General features: G+C 43.6%; 1 protein-coding gene across 1 annotated transcript in view; it reads right to left on the bottom strand.

Annotated features, from left to right (window-relative positions):
• EXT1 (exostosin glycosyltransferase 1) overlaps positions 1-16,251 on the bottom strand; it is a 180,538-nt gene that overhangs the window by 14,147 nt on the left and 150,140 nt on the right. Inside the window, exons 2-4 of the mRNA XM_075085645.1 lie at positions 10,604-10,697; positions 7,750-7,857; positions 3,891-4,010 (exon numbers count right to left, since the gene is read on the bottom strand). Of these exons, the coding sequence (XP_074941746.1) occupies positions 3,891-4,010; positions 7,750-7,857; positions 10,604-10,697 (322 nt within the window). The remainder of the gene's footprint in view (positions 1-3,890; positions 4,011-7,749; positions 7,858-10,603; positions 10,698-16,251) is intronic.

Consider the following 16,251-nt stretch of genomic DNA (forward strand, 5'->3'; position numbering starts at 1 on the left):
AAGTTGGTTCTCCTAACCTAACATCTCTGGCCTTAACACAGGCATATCTGGGTGAAACTCTATGGCTCTGAAGTTGGACTAAATCTGATCCCTCATCATTCATTCTGGCCTTAAAATCTATGGAACTAAGGAAGGTATATATCCACAGCACAGGAAAAACAAAAGCATGCAAAAAGACCCAGCACAAGCTGAACAAAAGCAGCTGCTGGAGTCTAAACAAGCTAAAATCTCTGTAAGCAGCTGAGTTCAGGGACATTGGGTCAATACAGAACATGAATATGTGTTGCCACAAGCAGTGGTTTTCCTGGAATTTTTGATTGCCGTGACAAAAAAACATTAAAACACCAGTTACATTGTGCTAGACAATCCACATACTGCTAAACTAGGGCAAATGGTAGGTGTTTGCATGCTTGTCTGAATTTTGCCTACAGTCAATTACCATAGCTAATATGCAGTAATTCGCTCACATGCGTAAGTTAATTTTACTTTTTTTTTTTTTTTTGACTTGGAATTACAGACTTAGGACTGTATTTCCACCACTGACAAGAGCGTATCTGAATATTTCTGTTTGGAAAATTAGGTGTATCAGCTGACAGATCTCCTGCATGGTAGTGGGGAGAGGAAAAAAAAAAGATGATGACTGCTGTTTCTCCATATTCAAGTTATGCCACTAGACAAAGACAGACCTAGAAAGTACATATTTTTGAGAGTTTACCACAAAGCCTAAATATTATAGCTCCTTCCTCCTGCTTTCTCAGAAGTGGGGCATAACCAGGTAAGGAGAAGTCTGTGAATTTACATGGTCAGGAGTTCTTCACAGACGGTGGAGTTTTCCATCGCACTGGTAGCCAACAAGGCTGCAGGGGAAACACATGGCTCGCATGCAACGCTGCCTCGGCGCACCCGGAGCGAGTGCCGCTCTAACACGGAGCAGGCCCCTGGTGCCAGGCACACGCAGCCTTTGGTGCATGTCAGGCACACAAATCTCACCAGCGCAGCTCTGCACCAGGCTGGGAAGTTGGCCTCGGTGATTTATCACAGTTAACAAACGGAAGATTAATTTATCACACTCCTGGTCTACATAAGCAACCTAGCTGTCTGTCATGATAGAGTGAAGAGAAGACAACTTGGCAGAAAGAGAACAGAAAAGCATAAAAAAAGATAACATGGAGGACCAATCAATTAAAATGCAGAGTGTACAGTGTTGCACATATTGCAGAGACAGAAAGCAGCTACACAGTCTCTCCAATGACAAGGCATGACAGGAAGTTTAATCAGAGGAAGGGGTTAGGATCTCTGGTGAGATTTCCCTTTTCTTTTTTGGAATTCATTAATAGTCCAATATTTTGTCTCCCTCATCCTCACACTTCAGAAAGTTCACATATAGCCTTAATCATTGCTGCTTCTCAACATGCCGCAGTCAAGCATCAAACATTTCTTGTCCGTACTTTGTGCTGTCCCTCTCCCCTCCTCTTCCCAAGCGGAGTACTAAGCATGCCGCGCAGGGATTCATGGGTGTTTTGGGTTTGTTTTCAGAGAAGACCAAGGTGAAAAAGTGCAGATACACTGGAGCATGTGTCCGGATGGTGTTTGCAGCAGTCCACTGCTGTGCTGCCAGTGCTCCCACTCACCAGCCTGCAGCAGACACTCACGAACATAATTTCCTAACCCACGCCATGTCCGTGGCACCGGGCAGTTCCTCTGTGCCTGCAATATGGGGCTGCTGGCCAAATGACTCAAACCTCTCATTTTGGGCTATGAGCTGTTTGGCTTAGGCCACCAAATCCTCTGAGAATATCAAGGACCTTAAAATGTGGTTTAATGTTTTCAGAGGTGTTCAGGATAAAGGGCAGAGAGAGCTGTGATGTCCTTGCAGACACCTGAGTTGGTGAAGACTTTTTCTGTACTGATATCCTCACACATCGACATGTACTGGCACTGCAGTTAGCAGGGAAGTGATTACTCTGATGATATCTAGCAGCATCAGAGCACTCTGACACAACAGCATTATAACAGAAATGGATAACATCCACCGGAAAAAAAAAATCCTGCTACGAATTTACTTCTAGGTATCAGATTTTAAAAAGAGGATATAATGCTCGCGAATTTTGGACACCAAAAATCACTCTCAACTGTTTTATTCCTTTCCTAAGGAAAGTTAACTCAGGACTTTACTTAGGCAAGTTGAAATGTGAAATGAGTATCTGTTCATAAGAACAGAATCCCTCTTAGCTGTCTCAAAAAATTTCTGAAAGTCCTGAATTAAAAAATAAACAAAAACCCCCTCAAACCAAAACCACCCTCACAAACAAATGAAAAAACCCAGAACATAACTTCAACACCAGGCATACATTACTCGGTTTCATTAAATTAAACCTTCCAGGAAGATTTTTGTTTTCACTTTAGTTTTTCCCCTCTGAGCGGAAACTCCAGCTTGCTGGCTGCCCAGCTGCTTCAGCTTTATTACAGGTTTTGCTGTCCCCTTGGCACCCGCGGCCACATGGGCCTACGTGTCCCAGGGCAGTGCTAAAGACACATCTGTGAGAGTTGCAGCTTGATGCAATGGGCACCAAAGCCATGGAGGCTGCAGGTTACATCCCCCTCGAGACCATCCCCAGCACGGGTAGGAGAGAGGCAGCAAGGAGAGCCGTGCGCCCCTCTCCTTTTAGCAATCCCTAACGATAACAAGGTGCGTGTAGGAAAGGGGCAGATGATATACGAGGCACCCTGATTGCCCTTAAAGTACTTCTGAAAGGGTAAATTAGACTGCGAGCACTGGCACGTGGTCATCCAGCTTTGTTAGTCTGATCCTGGCACGGGCTGTGATAATTATCACTATCTCATCAGTGCTTATGGGGATTTTGAGGATGCAGAGCAGTTCCCAACAGGCAGCACAGATGAAGACATGCTCTTCCAGGGGGAGGAGAGCATTGCGAGGATAGCTGTGCCAGGGGCTCCGAAAATGTTCCCTGGCTGGTTTTCTTCACTGGCACAGAAAAACCTAAGGGACTGTCTTGTAGCAGCTGGAGGTTGATCAGCCATGGGCAACCTGTACGGCGGGCAGCAGCACTCATTTGCAGTTTTCAGGGGAAAGCAGGCACAGCGGGAAATGTGGAGCTTTACAACTGTGCACAAACACAGATGCAATTGCAGAAGCATTAGCATAAGACGAATGCATTTGCACCTACAAAGTGAGCCACTTCGTGCGCTAAAAGTGTGTCAAAAATTTATGTGCAAAATTGCAAAACAATTAGAAGAGAAACCTGCTTTTGAAATTGTAGCCTGGGCCCTACTTCTAAAGAGCCTTTCATCTCTCCTCTGTCTCTGAATTCAGAAAGGATTCTCTCCACATTTGAAATGATCTGTCTCCCTGTTCAATAGCAGTCTAATTATGATTATTTATTAATATTTTATAATGATGATCAGGCCTTTCCCTTATCTGGTGTGTGAAGATAAGACACAGTGATTTAAAAGCCCTCCCTTTTCCTTCAGCCAGACCAATAGCCCCATCACAAGGCATCAAAATGTTGGTAGAAAAAGGAAGAGCTTTACAGTAATATTTTTTTCTAAAATGAATTCCAGAAAGGTTTTTTAAAGAAATACATTCACCACCAGTGACAAGGATAGTGATTCATAAGCCATAAAGCCTTGTGAAGGCAAGATCACACATGACAACTTTTCCATGTGTCGCGTAACTACTATTTTTCACTGTGTCAGTCCAATAATGACGAAGGTATTTCCTTAGGAGAGAAAACTTAGCACGATTCTTTCTCCCCAGTGACCAATTGCATGTCACGAAAACCAAGGTCCGACATCGGCTGAGGACAGGAGCAGCTGGACAGGTATGGAAACCTTGCTGCTCGGCAAGGTCCCAGACAATTGTTACTCACCTCTAGTGTAGTCAATACAATCTTCTCAACTGAAGAAAAATAAGCCTCCCACAAGAACTGTGTCTGCTGTCTAAGTGCTAGGATTTTATCCTGATGGATAGACCTGATTGTAGAAGGAATCTGTAATACAAGATGTAATATAGTCAGAAGCTTCAGAAAACAAGGCAATCTCATCAAATTAATATGCTGCTGACAAGCTCTCTCCTGTATTAGCAAGCTGCACAGCTTCAGTGCTCCTGTCCGAAAGAGATGTGCGTGTCAACACTTAAAGCCTTGAAGTAAAATGAATGAGACACAACCCTTTATAACCTTTGGTACTGACTATATGATTTTTTTTAAATCTGCTTTCAGTTTTTGGTTATTTTACCGTAACAAAAGCTCCCTCTCCCCAGCGCTGTGGTGTGGCACAGTAAGGAGCTCCTCCGTACATCCCTCATGCACAAAGCTTTTTGTGGACTAGCATTGTAACAAACTAGTACCTGCAGGTCTTGAAAGTCCAACAATAATCCTCACTCTCAAAGTCTATTAAAGGGATATGGAATCGCATTTACCGCAGCATGGCAACACTAAGTGCCCTAAAGAAAACATAGCAACATCTTAAGTAAGACTCCAGTTTTTGGGAGCCTGTGGATCAAATTGCATTTTACTAATTGCTGTGGGTGGAACGAATAATGTCTTCCACACCACCCGTTATTCACAAGGGAAAATGCTGCTTGTTGTTTTCCCTTTCCATTAAATCAACACGTTAATTCTGGTATAAGTTGACTTACAAATAAACCCCAAATTGTCCTGCTGCACTGCTTTGCCATTAAAAAAGTGATTGCTCACTGGATCAGAAGGGGAAGGCTTCACTTCTATGTCTCTTCCCATCCCCACATCCCTCTTCCACACTGGAGGAAAACTAATGTACGAACATTTACATACAAGCTACGTATGTCCTTTCTTTAAATTAGGACCTTGACGAAGGCCTCCAGTACACCACTGTGACAACACAAACTGGCTTTATCAAGTGGATTTAACTGCAATTGCTTCAATTACAAGGGCTACTAGCAGCATCAGAAAGGCATCTAGGACACACTGTTGATTTATGTTAATTTTTTTCTAGCAATGAAGGGTTATGCTTTTGCGCCTACCTTTTTGTGATTTCAGATTAGGCCACCTTGTTCTCAGATGTTCATTCCTCATAAATATTTTACTTAAGTCTTTAGTTGTAAAAGCATAGACCTGGGTTGTGCGTTGCTTTTTGCACATCCCAGCTCATTCTGAAATTTACCCCCACCCCGCCACATCCTGCCCTTTCCCAACCAGAACATGCTTCACTTATTCCTAAAATATTGCAAGGTGGCAGCGATCATTGTTTGCTTTCACATACTCCTGAATCAAATGATTTCACATGAAATATTTTTCTGAAGAAAATTTGAGATTTTAAGAATTTAGATGTAAAAACTTTCCAAAGAATCAGTAAATTCTTTACTCCATTGTGTACATCCAGGTCTGGACACTGTGTCCAATAGGACCATGCCTCCACAGGGTGCACTCTCTGCTCTCTAGGACCTTTGTCTCTTAGACCTTCATCTTAGAGACACTGCTAACTATAATGCAGAATTTGAGCTTTTAAGAGAGTTAGCAAGATGGAACAGAAGAAAATGGTCAGACTGTCGAAGATGGTACTTTAAATTCCTTTGCTATAGCCCTTTAGTTAAAATATAGGTCTTTAGGTAAAATATTCCCTGCCAAATTAGTATGAAAGACAGAGCTAAAACCATGTATTAGTGCATGTTTTTCTAACTGATCATGTCACTATTCCAGAATGGTAAATAACTGCATCAGATTTAATCTTTTGAGGTGAATGTTCTTTCTTTCCACTGCTTTTCCAATATGTTCCAATAAGTAGAGGGGTAATGAACATTACCTGTACTGGCTGTATGTGGATGTGTATTAATCACACCTGGTATCATTATCAACAGAGAACGCATGATCAAAGTCACTTCACAGTGGTGATATGGCATTTTTTCTATAAACTCATTCATTTCATTGCATTATGTGCAACCTTGCGTGTGTGTGCATATGTGTGTGAGCAAGAAGTAAAATCAATACTCATTCCTAACTATGCCTTTTGAAAGGGAAGGCTGCTCTGACTGTGAAGGTTACTGCAAGAAGTTTTCATTTTACCGACCACGCCATGCTTGTGAGTGCCCGCAAACACAGTGCCAAGGTTAAGAAAAAGCCTTGGTGCCTGCTCCAACAGCTGGAAAGGAAAATCAGAGCTCCCATTTTAACTGCATTTGCCTATTAGTTATTAATCTACTTCTCCAGAAAGACAAGTGGGGAAAATGATGTATTAATACTAATCTGGCAGGATTACACTGGAATTATTAGAATGGGATGACGTCTTAATAAAAGGTCATTTCAGTAATAAGTAGGGGGAAGGGAAAAACCACCCTGCACAAATAAATGCAGAAAGGTTGGGTTAAGCTCTCCCCGTGCTATGATGAGGAGAATATGCAAATAAAAACATCAGAGCTGCTCTCAAACAGGAAATGAAAAACTGTAACATAACAAAAACATTTCCCAGAGCAGACATTCAGGCCCTCTGCCAGCTCTTTAAAAACACTGTTAATAACGGTGCAGTAGCTGCTCAGTATGGAAGCAGCTGTGAAGAGAACGAATGGCGTGTTACCGGAAAGCATGAAGATCAGCAAATTATTATTATTTAAAGAGAGAAATAATTTTGCTCAGAAAAATGTGCTGTCCACAGAAGCAAAAATCAAACGGCCCTTTTATATTTGCAGCTTGTATCACATTAAGGAGGACAGGCAGCACTTTGCAAGGCTTGCTAGGCCAGCTCTTCACAAATACTTCTTCAGACAAGTAAATAGGCATCTGACGAGATTTTCAAAGGTACTTCATTTTTGGGGTGCCAAGACACCTGCACCTTTGAAGGCTTCTCTCCGTGAATGACAATAGCTTGCCACTTTAGAAATTAGTTAAATACAACCGTAAAAAAACCCACACTCTTTTAGTGGCTACTTAGTGGCTATCCCAGATCTCATGGATCTCAGCTTCATGCTGAGCAATGGCATTTTATCAAATGCTACCCTGGGGAAACCAATTCTTCAACAACTCTTTCTAACATCAACTTCTCCACATATTTTACAGAATGTATTTAGACTATAAAACCCACTAGAGAAACAGGAAAAAAAATGTAGTGATTTTAAAACCAAAGTAGATGCTGAAGGTGGTAGGGAATTTTCTAACTTCTCGGCCTGCTTTTGTTCCATGAGGGGAGGGGGATTGTTAACCTGTAAGTAACATGAACACTGCTTCAGAAAGCAATGTTACATGGTCCAGACACCAGAAAAGGGACATATTCTGCTTTCCACAGATCTGTTAGGTGATAACTCCTGCCTGAGAAAATACCTGCTCTCCTGAAAAGTCCCTTCAGTACCTGCCAGCCAGACACACAACGCTGGTGGGACCCCTGGGAATAAACTATTTCTGAAGGATTAGAGCAGAACCTGCCTTCAAATGTTTTCTCTCTCATCACAGCACCCGGTCTGGGACAGCTTTGCCTCAGAGAGGCATCCAGGCACTCCGCACCAGAAGAAATTTCATGCTGTTACGGAAAATAGAAGACTCTCCTGCATTTAAGAATGTGGCCTGGTAGCTGCAATGACCTTCAGGTCAAAAAATGAATGATGTCATATTAAATGAATTCATAGCCAGTGTGACACAGGCAATCCCTTCATGATAAAATTTCTTTTACAGCCCTGACCTTTTGGATTCATCTTCCCTGTCCATTTAAGATGGTGGCAGCAATAATCAACTGATCCGCTGAAGGCCGCGGTCTTTTTCTTACCTGTAATAACAATCTCTCATCGCCTATGACGGCAGCTTGGTTCCAATCAATCACTTCCGAGAACGGCAACTCCCATCCATTGCTGAGCATAACCGGGACGCAGGCAGCCTGCACGCACACAGAGGCATTGCAGCCGTTAGCGGGTACCCGACCATGGCGGCAGGCTTTGGGGTTCGTACCAACACCACTACTGTCATTTTCTGCACAAGCTCTGAGCCAGCTCTTGTGAAGGTGGTCAGAAGGAAAGGCAACGTGGCAAAGAAGCTACAGACCATAGGAGGGCAGCCCAAATTTTTATGGTTTTCCATTTCGCGCTTATTCATATTCACGGAGAGGTGGGGTTTGAATGGAGACTGACATTTGAAATCTGGTGCTTACACTGCCAGACGAGGGCAGAACTGTACAAATGCCGCAGATGTAACAGCGGAGAATTTAATACAAATTTATGGCCTCCCTCACTGCTTTGTGAACCATTCAGCAGGGAGATAACTCCCTCAATTTTTATAATACGTTGCAGGACAACCCTAGAGAAAATATAGATCATATTTAATACGAGAGCACTTCTTCCGCAAAGGAGGAGTGAATTTCCTATCTTGTTTGATATCAGCTCTCCAGACAGAGGCAACTGCACAACCACAACTCATCCGTCACCACCTGTCTACAAAAATAACAACTGCCCTCTGTCTTAAAACAAACGAAAAGCATACACATTTAGTATCTATTTCATACCAGTATGATCCGTCTAAATTATTTAATCTTTTACAAGTTGTGCAAGTTCCTCTGCACAGACAGCAAGTTTGTGAATATTCAGTAAATAGGGCGGTATTTCCATAAATAAATGAGTTATGGTCAGCTGGATCACAACATAGTTCCAAACGAAAAGCTTCCTGATGTGATGCCAGAACTTATTACCAGAGGATCTGCATCGAGGCTGTGCTCTGGTTCATTTTCTTTTGGAACAAGCTACGCTTAAGTGCTCTGAATTTGGTCCAGCCTGGGGTCAGTTCCTCTTCTACCTCCCAAAAGATGGTATAACGGGGAACCTTTCAGACTGCTGTACCTTCCTTTGTAACATGTATTACACACAGGGTCTTAAACTGGTCAAGTCTCTGCAGTACAGCAGTGCTTATAATGTGTAAAGAACTGTGATCTTCTGTAAGGAAATAAAATTAGTGCATGAAAAAAGCCAACCAGAAAACACTTAGCAATGTGTCTGCATGTTTAGAACATTCCACTAATGTGGATTATGTCTTTCAACATGCCCTGGAGCGAGACAGAAATTGGAAATTCATCATAATCGGTGCATACTGCTGCTAGCCTGCTAGGAAAATCCTCAGTGCCTGTATTTTATCATTTTCGTTTTGGAGCCTCCAAGTTCTGTACGTGATATACACTCCCTGCTTTCTTCTCCTGAGATGATGTACCTAACAGAAGCTGCGTGACTTGTGGCCCAGCTGAGAGGAGGGCTGAGCAGTGCTCTTTAACGAGGATCTGAAGTGACTCGTCGTCCCAAAAAAGCCAGTTCCCTTTCTTCCTCCGAAGAGGCTGGAGAGGGAACAGCACTTTGCAGGCTATTAACCTTCTCCCGACTTGGAGCAAAGAGGTAAGTGACAGACCAGAACTTGGATCTCAAATGTGACAGTAGGTGTGGGGTTCAGTGGTTAAACATAAGAGTCCAGCACGTTTGGGATCCTCTAGTGTATTCAAGAAATCCATTAAAGGCTGTCAGACATGACACAGGATCTACTGGAGACCTTCTGGAGAAGCAGCAGAAAGCCAGAAGGGTACCCCTAAGCTTCTAAAATGACACTATATACCTACACTTAGCTACCTGAATCCTGCTCTGCATGGCGGTAAGCAACACTAACAGCGGCTGGGACATTTTGCGGTTGATGAAGAAAAGTGATGTGATGCTATTCATTAACAGCTTTACTGCCAATGCTAGGACTCCTCCCAAATGGAAAAAGGACGCCCAGAGGCAGGACCCTGTAAGGTGTCCTCGTTTGCCATCTCACTGACACCAAGAAGTGCCTCAGCCTCCCCTTCCCTCCACTCCAGCCCCGAAGGAAATCCAGATGCCAGTCCTTGAGGTGAGCTGCAGCATCTCCCAAGATGCTCTGTATGGCTGACTGAAGATCCAGAACCCCTGGAATCAGCTGATGCTTGCCAAAAATAAGTCATGCCAGCTGCAGCTGGAGTAGGTCAGTGTCAGGCCTGATCACTGTGCTGCCAAGCCCTGCTGCCACAGTGGCCCCTTTGCATTGCCCTCTGCTGCTGGCCAACAGCGAAAAAGAGAGACCATTAACCAAAATGCTTTTAAAAGGTGAAGGGGATCCAGGTGCTGTCCCAGACACACTGTGAACTCCCCGAGATCAGCCTATATCCACCTTCATGTGAAACTTCCATCTGGGGCTTTACAGCCTCCAGGCTACCTTCTCCATGTTCAGCAAGCACCATCTCACGACAGGCAATACATAAGCCGGTCTGTTTTGGGTAAGTGAAAACAAAAAGCTATTTTTACTTCCCTGGGGCTTACTTGTAGCGGCCAGTGTCTCCCATGGGAAGTCTCACAGCTTGATAAAATACTGCTCTAAACGGGCCCAACCTCTCAGCCTCACCACATCCAGGGAAACCCTTTTCCTGGAGGTAACTCAATTCATCCTTCAGATGAGCTCAATGCTCAGCCCCTCCTGGGAAGAAGCTGCCAATTGCTCCAGAAGTATGAATAGAGGCTTTTGCAAAGTGGATTACTGTCCACTAGGGAAATGAAACACATTTCCCTCCTCCCCACCTCCTTGCTATTGCACACTGAATTGCAGCCAGTGTAGCCGGTGCTTTAAAATGCAGCTCTTACCTGCAAGGCTTCCAGAAACCTGAAAGAGCCAAGCCTGCGGCCACGGGGAACCAGACAGAAAGTGGCATTGTGCAGCATTTCACGGTAATCATACCTAACAAGAACAGGGGAGAAAAGAGAAAATTCAATTAAGGGTGAGTCCTAGAGTAACTGGGTGTGAAAATGCAAACAGCTGTTGAGACACATCTGAATAAAATCATCCCCAACCAAGACCGCTCACCACCAGGTTAACTAGCTCCCTCGGTGCACGCGTGTGTCAGCCATCTCCCCGGCTCCTTTTTGTTCTTCCTCAGGAGCAACCACCATGGGAGAGAGCTGGGAAGAGTGGCAATGGAACCAAAAAGGATGGAAAGAATTTTGTCTTTGCAATGATCAGCCATTTCTATATAAACAGGCGTGCATGAGTGCTAATAACAAACTTATATTAAATATTTTGATACTCAAAGCATTGTTGTGGCACTTCTGTGACCCTGATTTCTATTCAGATTTAGTCAAAGTCATGCACAACTGTGTTCATTTCTGTGCAAGAGGTTTGTACAAAGCAAAACATATTCAAACTATGCCAAAGAAATCTTCCCTTACCAAGCGGGCACTAAGAAAGGGGGTTTACAATGACTCACTTGGTGGTTATTGTCAAGTGTAGTGGGAGGGATAACTGGGACAACAGCCAAATTTTGGCAATTAAGCACATAGCTGCAATGACCCCTGCTCCTCCGAATTAAAACTTTTAAAGTGCTTATGGACACTCCTGGCTTTTTTTCTGATTCCATCAATCACTTCAAAACCATTCACCAAAACCACCCATCAAATCCTAACAGTTTCCAGCCTCTTATTAGCTAATTGTACTCTGGCAAACCCAGGGAACTGTGAATGGCATCGACCTCGTCTGAGACAAAAGGATCCAGATTAAACACCCTCCATTCTCCAGAGCGTCCTGGACTCTGCGGATAGATGTTATTTTGACAGTAACTTGTTGCACTGAAATTTCCCAACAGTAATAATCTAATTTTACTTGTAGCCTGCAGGCAAAGCAATTTTTTTTGTTTGCATGTATATGTGTATGTATATACATATATATGTATACAATTATATTTTCTATATAAAAAAGTCCAGATCTTCGTTTGTATTCTCACACAGGCCAGACAGATGGGAGTAAGCCAATTTTCAATCATAAGCTCCGTCTTTAGGAAGAGACATCTTGCAAAGGCCCATTTGCTTAAACAAGCGTGTATAGCTAATTTGCACAAGAAAAGGTCACTGAATGGATTATCTCCACTGAGAGTAAAATAAAAACCCTCGTTGCATTAATTAAAACTACAAAAGAGACTTCAAAGTACATTTTTTAAAAAATCTTATCTCAACTTTGGTTAAAATACATATATACATATTCCTTCTGAGTGGCAGCAATTTCTTTTGCTCTGTGTGGGATATTGATTGGCATCCATGTCCCAGCTCAGCAGCCAGCAGTGACACAGCACACAGGGGGAAAATATTAGGAAACTGGAATACCAAGAAAATAAAAAAAAGTTGCCATTGTCAAGCGTTCTTTCTTTACATACTGAGAGGTCTGAGGCTCATCACTTTCACTGTGTATTGTATGACAGAAAATGTTAATAAATACCAAAAATAGAATTCCCTGTAGGGCTACAATACACCAGTCAGAAGTCCCCCATCATTAGCTAGCTAAAAATGTAAAATCCTGTTAATACCCCAGAATGCAACAATATCCACAAAACATCAATGGCAGAACCAGAACATAAAGAAAAATGGAGAATGAGGCCGGCGCAAGCGAGTCCTCCGTATGCCAGCAATATCTTATATTGGCCAGCTTTTCTTTCAGATCTAATTTGCTGATAGTAGGAGAGATTTACAAAGGGAAAAAAAAGGATTTTGTTTATCATTTCCCACCTGGAAACCAGTTAGTGTCTTGCTCCCATTTGTGCGTTTTAAAGCCTAACGTGTGATTTATTGCTGAGCTCTGGAATAGCACAGTCCATGGTCATCAAGCAATTTATCTACATCATACATAACATAGAGAGCCTCATCCTAACCTTGATGTATGGGCACAAAATTTCCACTCACTTCAGGGAGAACCTGCAAATACAAGAGGAGCAGACCCAGAGCAAAGCAATATCCATCGAGAGCTGCTGGAGTGAATGAATTGCACCGGAGGTTCTTCTCATGAGCAAATTTCTCTGCAATTTTAACCCAAATGTTTTAAGGTGACTCGACAAGATCTTTGAGCGCAGTGCTAATGGACTGATTTCCAGTTTACCGCCCCCCCCAGCAAGCACTCCAGGATCAAGCCATCTATCTGAAATCTTTAAACACAAGGTGCTAATTTTACTCCTACTAGTTCATGGGTAGCACACAAAGCAACAGGGGCACCCTACCTTAGCTGAAAGAGAAGATAGCCCAGTATGTTTAAATACAAATTCAGAAATGCCTTTCACACAACACATGCAGTCAGCCACAAATACATAAACATCTCTGTCAAGCTTTGTAATTTGAAGCATCATTTGCGGAGGAAATCATTCACATGTACCAAATGGTACTTCAGAGTCGAGTTTGCAGCAGAGACCATCTCATGTTTTTCTCAGACTGCAAGGCAGCGTTCGGAGGAGACCTTGGCCACAAAGATGTGAATGAAGCTCCAGCCCACAGGCCGTGGAGGGGACAGAAGGCATCAGGGCAACCCTCAGTTTCAGACTCCTTCCCATTCAGCCCTGCAGGAACCATGCACGCAGCAGGTTTCAGCTTTGCCGGTGTTTTGTTGGGGAAGGAAATTTGCTTATGTACGATTGGCGTTTTCTTCCACATAGGAAGCATACACGTCTCACCTGAAAGCATCTCTGCACTTCCCTTAACTCTGACTTGAAATCCTTTCTGTGAAGTCAGTGAGATTACCTCTGTGATTAAAGATAGGTATCCGAGTTAGATCTTTGCTGAATTTGAAACCTCTCCTTCACTTGTCCAGCAGAGAAATCGGAGGTGGGGCACACATCCAGGAACACCCTCTCAGCTACAGCAGGACACTCGTACATTAAGTGCTGATCTGGCATCTATTGCAAATACCAGTATTGCATCAACAATTGGCTTGATTTCCCCATCATCTTCACTGAAGAACCTCAACAAGACCTCAGGGAGGCAAAGAAGTATTATAAACCCAACCGCAACTGGCGGAGGGGCTTTAAGTTACAGAGGAAATCATCAAGTGTTTAGAAGAGGTTCATCCAGAGCCTCCTCTTCTTCTTCTCCCCTGGCAATAGGGGTTTTGTCTGTTTTCAGATCTACTTATTTCCATTAGCCGGTAACATCTGAAGATGGCAGGGAGATTTGTTACGGTCTCCCAGCTTGCATTGCTGTGATTTCTGTGAACCCAGAGCTGTGAGCTTGTGGGGACAGCTTTGCATTACCAGCCTATCCAGATGCTCTGGTTTTACCCAGCTATGGAGGTTTTTCAGGCTCCACTTGCAGCTGAGGAATCAGAGCAAAGACCGGCACCGCGGGCCCCTGCGCGGGCGGCCGGCTGGGCACTTCTTCCTTACTTGAGCTGTTCGGTGTCGCACTTCTGGCACTTTCCTTTCCTTAACTGCTGGCAGCTAACCTTCCTGAGCATTTACTGTAGGAAAGCTTTGAGAGGAGTCCTCTGCTTTGCTCAGAGGGTATTTTTTTCCAGATAGCTCCTGGTTTCCACACTGGAAGACTGCCAGGGAGAGGGGGCACATGCTTATTGCTCATATCCTGTATTCCTTCATTCTGCACGCTTGCATGGAGGTAACATTTTACTGCCAATTTTAGGGTCGGCTTGGCCTGGGCCACAGCTGCATCACTCAAACATGTTAAAACCCAAAATGCATATGCCTTTAAAATGACAGTTGGGGCTTTAAAACTAAAATAGCTACAGATTTAACCCAAAGCTGGCATCACTCTGTAAGGATCAGCAGTGTGTTTTATTAAATTTCAGGCTTCCTTCCATAATGATTAAGTGCACCTTGTTCACAGCTAATACCTTTTTAGGCAGCATAAACAAATAGCTCCATTTGTAATAAATTCTAATTTATTCACACTTTAATTGAAATATCCCCTCCCTGCTACCACCCATAGCTGAGAAAACATGTTCGGCCCCATCTATCACGCAGGTGTAAACACTGCAGTGCCGCGTGGGCAATTACCCGAAGCAGAAACGCTGCTCAGCCAAATGCTCTTACCATTTTAACTTCTTGATCCAACACATTGCTCCTGTCTTTCCCCATCCCCCCTCCCCCCTTTTTTTTTCTTCTGATGTGCCGACCTTGTCAATCAGCACGTGGATTAGAGGGCTGCTTGGGATTCCTGGTTCACCATTATCCCAAGGAGCCCAGGCAGGCTGCAGAGGCTCTGCAGTGACTAATCAGCCATGCCATACATTCCTTCTTACAGCTTAAGCATTTCCCCATGTCACTACACTTAAGAGATTATAAACTAGCCTGGGAAACAATTTCACTACCAATTTTAATATAAATTTTTTTTCCAAAGCCACATCATCATCCCCATTGCCTGAAGAGAGGTCTAAAAAGATGTTGGCTGTTTAGACCAGCAGATATGTCCAGCTACCCAGATGTAATGATTATTGTACTTCATCCACCTATACATCACGTAGGAATCACAAAGAAGTGTACACATTTTCTTATCTAATCCTCTGAACACTGATATGGGATACCATCACCACTTGCATTTCAGATAGAAAACCTGAGATACAGATGACTGGTGGCTTCTCCAGCAGCTAGACAGACCTTGGGAATGCTACCCCCAGCATCCTCTACTGCCTCCCTCCTCTCTGGTGATACAGCACTCACCAAAAACCAGCTGTATGTTAATGCTATCAAAATTCAGATGGAAATACAGGAGCAGAACCCAAACCAAATACAATGGGTTTAACCCAGCAGTACATACTTTAACAGTGCCGCACATAATCCATCTCTGGAAGATGCTGGAGCTCATCTTTGGCAGGGAGTATCAGCACATACCGCTGTAGGTGTCAAATGGGACTAGAGCTGTTTTTTTCTTTCCTGAGCCAAAAATTCCAATGGCACTTAACCAACTATGTCCAGGGCTCCCTCCCTGAACCTGCAAGCCCAGGAACGCATGCTGCATCTTCCAAAAGCCTCAAGTTCAAGTGCTAAAACAAAGACATATACTAAACACCCACAATGCAAGGATAAATGGCAGTATATTCAGTTTCAGATATTAACCAATCAGCCAGTTTTCCGTGTGTGAATGCTTAATGCAGATGGCTCCGAGCTACTGGCTGGAGAGCCTGAAAAGAAACCCACTCCGTCACACGGAGTGTCTTGTTGCTTGGTTCCCATTAAGGTATGTTGGTTTTTAAACAAACTGTCAAGTAAAACTTGGCATTGAAAATACCAAGCGAGTAACTGTCTTTGTAGAAAAGCTGACAGCTCAGCTGTGCGTCAGATAGATAGCTGCCCAAGACTGAGCTCGAAAGGCTAACGCGTCCTACTTGGGAGGGTGCCGTCGCCGCGAACCGCTTGCTTTTAGATTTACAGCTGCGCAATGCTTTGGGGTGATCTTAATGCTGGTTAACAGGCTACTGGCTGGCAGTTCATCTCCCTCTCCGCAAGTGCTGGTTTTGGAATTAGAAAGTT

This window comes from Phalacrocorax aristotelis, chromosome 2 (genome assembly GCF_949628215.1).
Source record: "Phalacrocorax aristotelis chromosome 2, bGulAri2.1, whole genome shotgun sequence".
In the NCBI taxonomy this organism is placed as follows: domain Eukaryota; kingdom Metazoa; phylum Chordata; class Aves; order Suliformes; family Phalacrocoracidae; genus Phalacrocorax; species Phalacrocorax aristotelis.